The sequence below is a fragment of the Grampus griseus genome (genome assembly GCF_964374135.1).
Source record: "Grampus griseus genome assembly, chromosome: 6".
NCBI lineage: Eukaryota > Metazoa > Chordata > Mammalia > Artiodactyla > Delphinidae > Grampus > Grampus griseus.
The window spans coordinates 7,661,265-7,666,313 of record NC_139000.1 but is presented as its reverse complement, the minus strand read 5'-3'; the positions used below and the strand labels follow the sequence as shown (position 1 = coordinate 7,666,313).

The following is a 5,049-nucleotide window of genomic DNA, read 5'->3' as shown; positions in this document are numbered from 1 at the left end:
GCAAACCCTCAGGAAGTCCCTGAAGCTACCCTGATGGGGCCATCAGGCACCATGGAGGGAGGGCACCCAGGCTGCCAGGGGCTGCTGCTTTCCAGCCACACTGAGAAGACCTTTCCTTCTGCAACCCAACTCCCTCACCGGCCTGATTCCTCTCCACTGCTCTGTAGCTGGCACTGCACATGTACCCCACAGAGAGGATGGTGGTAAAGCAGTCACCTCCCAACCATCTTTGGGGGCATCTTCCCAGAATTGCAACAGTGGAGCTGAGCGATTCTTAACGTGCCCAGAAGGGCAGCACCTTTGTTGTTTAGCTGAGATCTGGAGCCTTGAGTTTATTTATTTATTTTTTTTGCGGTACGTGGGCCTCTCACTGTTGTGGCCTCTCCCGTTGCGGAGCAACAGGCTCCGGACGCGCAGACTCAGCGGCCATGGCACACGGGACCAGCCGCTCCGCGGCATGTGGGATCTTCCCGGACTGGGGCACGAACCCGTGTCCCCTGCATCGCAGGCAGACTCTCAACCACTGCGCCACCAGGGAAGCCCTGGAGCCTTGAGTTTTAACCATCGGTCACGTGTGGCCAAGGCCTCGACAGCAAAATGGCAAACTTGGGAAACGATCGGGAAAGATGCAAGGGTCTCGGTAATCGATGGCGATTCTGAAAATGAAACAGACAAATGCCATCTGGGTAAAGTCCTTACACATGGGGAGGAAGCGCATCAAGACAGAACAGTGAACACCACCTCCTCCGGCACTCCGAGGTCGGTCTGCTCTTCCCCGAGCACAGAAGTCCAAGGTCCCACTTCTTAGGTCAGTTTCAATTCTCCCACTGCATACATTCAGGGCCAATCAGGCCTTCAGAGTCACCTCACCAGTCAGTGGGAGTCTCACAAGAACACAAGGTGCTGAACACTGTGAGAAGGGAGTCCAGGGTGCGATGCTGAGCAGGCTGTTTTCTGCACTGAGTTTTGGAAATGCACAGTCAGTAGAGAGGAAAGGAGGAAGGGCGTGGCCAGAGCTGCCCTCGGAAGCCTTCCCAGAGGGGTTCGTGAACAGAATAAATACAACCGGCTTGCAGCAAGCCTTCCGGAAGGAGCCAACAGGTCACCTCAGACCCACTGCAGTGGGGCAATAAGTAAAATTTACAGCACCCAAAGCCTGATACTCGACCTGAGTCAAAAGCTGTTGGGACAAACCACCAGAGGGCTGCGCGGGGACGCAGTGGAAGACCAGATGGCGACCAAGCTGTCCCCACCACACACAGAATTCCTGAGCCCCACGGGCTGCAGCCTGGGTGTACAGCAGGGGCAGCCCAGGGCACTAACAGGGCCCCTGCTGTGCCCGGGTGCAGTGGGGTGGGGGGACAGCACGGCACTAACTAGAGTCCCCTGAGAACTGAGGCACAGTGAGAAGGAGAAAAGGGTGGGGTTTCCTCCTCAGGCCCAGCTGTCACTCTGCCTCCCAAGGGGAGGAAGAAGATGTTTTTGTGCTACTGCCAGCACCACTGATGTTATCTTACTCCAAAGGATGGCACCTGGGTGGGGGGCGGGTATTTCCGCACAGACCCCCAAGCTGTGAGGTGGTCCCCAGTGAGGGCCGACAGTTGTCCTAGTCCAAGTCTGGGTCATGTCACAAGCCCTGGCTCATGACAATATGGGTCCCATCACCAGCACCTGACCCCCACCTATCCAATCTTCAGGTTCTTAGCAGGACAGCTCAAGGGGTAGGGGGAAGAGAGTTTGGGTCCCAGGAACCCAACAAATTCTTCTTCCCAGTCTGCTTCATTTCTCGGAAACCGTGGACCCCTAAATGTCTGTCAAACTGGGAGCCGTCCACATGGCCAGGCCTAGACTGAGGCCAACCACACAACCCACTTACAAGACCATGTGGTGTCATCCATTCACAGCGGAAGGCTGGCTCGACCCCTGCCCTCACTGGATGATGCTGTCCGGCTGCCCATTCTGGGCCACCTGTCCAGGGTCAGAGGCAGTGGTGGGGTTGGGCATGTTGCTCTGCAGGTAGCGGCGGAAATCTTTGATCATGGGCCGGAGGACTTGGATGAGGACGCTCAGGGCCGCCTGGGTGCCCTCCATGGCCTGAGCCTGGCGCTCTTGGGCACAGGCCTGCACCTCCTGGGAGCGACGGATCATCTGTAGCAAGTCATTCTGCTGCTCCAGGTGCTGGGCAATCTCCTTCACGTGCAGGTTGGTGACCCGCTGCTCCTGGATCAGCTTGGCTGAGTTGAGGGCGATGCGGCTCTTGAGCGCCTGTGGCTTGACTGAGGTGTCGGCATGCTGGGCCATCATCTCCACGGGGGCCTCCGTTGGCAGGGGTGGGGGGGCCTCGGCCGTGCAGTACTCTACCACTCCCTCCTCCAGCGTGTGATAGGCGGTCTCTGCGGGGACTGTGGGGAAGAAAGAGCAAAGGCAGTGGCAGGTCACCTTCTAGAAAGAGGGAGGCTAGCCATGCGGGGTGGGGAGGAGGCCATTAAGCCCTCCCCTGGCTTTATAGCCTTTCATATATAAATCTAGAATCGAAGGGGTTTAGAATCTTAATCTACTTAATAACCAAAGGGCCAGCCCCAGATCTGGCAAAAGCAAAGATGCTAATAGTAAGACTAGCAAAAAATGCAGAGCGCCTACTACGTGCTAACCCTTTGCACTCATGAGCTCCATGAATCCTCATAAGGACACCAAGAGGTAGATACTGTCACGTTCATTTTCAGAGAGGAGGTAGACTCAGAAACATGGAATGACTTGCCTAAGGTCAGCTGATTCATCAGGTCCAGGAAGAAATGCAGGTCTCCCCCAATACCAGAGCCCAATGTGTTCATCATCACCCCACTGAGCTGCTTCTGGCTAATAAAGGCAGAGCCACATGCTCCCCGAAGTGCCCCACTGGTCCGGCCTTCTTCAGTGCTTTCTTGACTTCCATGTCTTTTACGGCCAAGCAGAAAAGGAGGTGGGAGTGGGAAGGCACTAGCTAAAGTGCCCAATAAATGCCTCCCTGTCTCCTTGACCACCTCGGTCAATGGAATACCTAAAGGTCCTCCCTCTTCCAGAATAGCAACTGATTTAGACCAGTGTTTGATCCCCTTTCCCACCTCCATATCCTTGAGAAATATGACACTGTGGGGTTATGGCAGTCACACACACACACCCAATTCCCCCAAGCCCCACTGAGAATCACGGATCGAAACAGTTCCCAGCCTATCACAAAGAGCACTTAACAGTCATTGGTGCAAACCTTTATCTAACTAAAAAGTCCAACCAACCAGTTTCATTGTCATTCATAGGCGAGAACCTTTGAAGCCATTCTAGCTGGGCTGTTTGGGCCTCCAAGCATGTGGGAAAGGTCAGTCTTCTCCACCCTTTAATGCCAACATCCACTGTGTGCCCCCAACCCCACCAGGAAGCCCCCTTTCTCTTCTGAGTCCTTAGGTTCTCACAACTGACAGTGCAGTTATTCACATATTCGTCTTATCTGTCCTACTAGAATATAACCGGCCTATCTCTTAGACACCTTGGTAATCCCAGTGCCGAGACCAGGGTTTGGCACAGAACTGCCCTAGTGGTTGATGAGTGAACAGAAACGTAGATTAACACCTGGAACCATGAGGTTCCTCAGTTGTGCCTGATGAACGTTCACCACACTGAAAACCGGAATGTCTTTGTCCAGAATCGATGTCCACCTACCTATTTATTCAACAAATATGTCCTGACTGCCTACTAGGTGCTAGGCCCTGTGTTAAGTCCTGTGGAGATATAAACATGGTCTCTGTCTTCAAGGACCACACAGTTCAGTCATGGACATGAATGGTGGCAAAACAGTGGAGAGCAAGCCAGCCTGTCAGAAGTCCAGACTGCGTGCTGAGGAAGTCCCAGAGAGAACAGGATCACTTCTGTCTGGGGATCTCTTGGAAGCCCTCATGGTCTTCCAAGACTCCCATCTGACCTTTGACCCTTGGCAGCCAACCTTCCCTGGGCTGCCCCAGCTCTTGCTGGCCCTTCCCATTTAGGCACGCCAGACTGGGTGGGAGAGGTCACTCACTCTGTGTCAGGGTGACCGTGGCTGCGGCTGCAGTAGCCGTGGGTCCAAGGGCCACGGGGTGGATCTCTGTGGTACTGGGCAGGCTGATGATGGTGGCCTCACCCAGCAGGTTGCAGATGCGCTGTTGCATGGGGGTGAGCAGTACGGGGGCTACAGCTGGGCCACCAGCGCCACTGCCACCACCTGTCCCAGGCCCACCAGCTCCGTCTTCCTCAGTGGGCCCTGGGGCCTCGCCACCCTCCACAGCCGCCCGGACCTGGGCAACCTTGCGACGGACCTCGGTCTTGAGATCAGACCACTTCTTCTTGACCTCAGGCAGCTCCCTGCGGCAGGTGGCCACGGCGTTGACCCTTCTCAGGATGCCATGCCATGCCGCGCTCTTGGCAGCCAGAGGGACCCCAGCGTTGAAGTGGTTCACCAGCAGGTGCTTCTTCAGTTCCAACTCCTCCACGATGATCTCCACCTCTCGCTCAGAAAAGTTCATTTTCCTTTTCTTGGCTGGGACGGCCATGGCCTCTCCCTACCTTGCTTTCTAAAGAAACTATAATCCCCTAACTGCCCCAATTCCCCTTCTCGCCTTCCTCAGCCTTTCTCCTCACCCACCCCCCCCACAGGGGATAGGCCGGCCTTGTTCAAGGCCAAGTACCAGGCCTTTGGTAACCCCCCTTGCTACGCAAAGTGCGTAGGGCCCAGCCCCGACCGGCCCAGCTGCTGCCAGCCAGCTGCGTAATGGCTTCCTGAATCTGCCTCTTCCGCCGGGATGTGCGGAGATCCGCCCACTTCCCCTCTTCCCGCCTCGCAGCCCTTCTCCAGGGGGACCCGCCCTCCCGGTTGGTCGCGGCTCAGATATCACGTCGATCACTAGTTCTTTCGATCTGTCGCTCAGCTAAAGAGCATGCCTACTTACTGGAATTGGCCTGATCATTGGTCTAAAGGTGTGTCTGTCGCTACAGAGCGCTCCACCCAACCTAGCCTTTACTCACTTCCATTGGAAAGTTGTC

The 5,049-nt window shown here is 55.7% G+C and overlaps 1 protein-coding gene across 1 annotated transcript; it reads right to left on the bottom strand.

Moving 5' to 3' along the window:
• Positions 1-408: 408 nt before the first annotated feature.
• On the bottom strand, positions 409-4,612 carry NAIF1 (nuclear apoptosis inducing factor 1). The gene is made up of 3 exons (XM_082656998.1): positions 4,049-4,612; positions 1,877-2,402; positions 409-656 (listed from the first exon to the last, which is right to left on the bottom strand). The coding sequence occupies exons 1-2, from the start codon at positions 4,557-4,559 to the stop codon at positions 1,930-1,932; spliced, it is 984 nt and encodes a 327-aa protein (XP_082513124.1). The 5' UTR covers positions 4,560-4,612; the 3' UTR covers positions 409-656; positions 1,877-1,929.
• Positions 4,613-5,049: the final 437 nt, after the last annotated feature.

Bases quoted from the DNA above. Each gene is read 5' to 3' on its own strand.
- NAIF1 (XM_082656998.1), bottom strand. From the start codon at position 4,559: ATGGCCGTCCCAGCCAAGAAAAGGAAAATGAACTTTTCTGAGCGAGAG. The intron at 2,403-4,048 runs GTGAGTGACCTC...TCTTCCCCACAG, and splicing joins CACGGTCACCCTGACACAGA to TCCCCGCAGAGACCGCCTAT.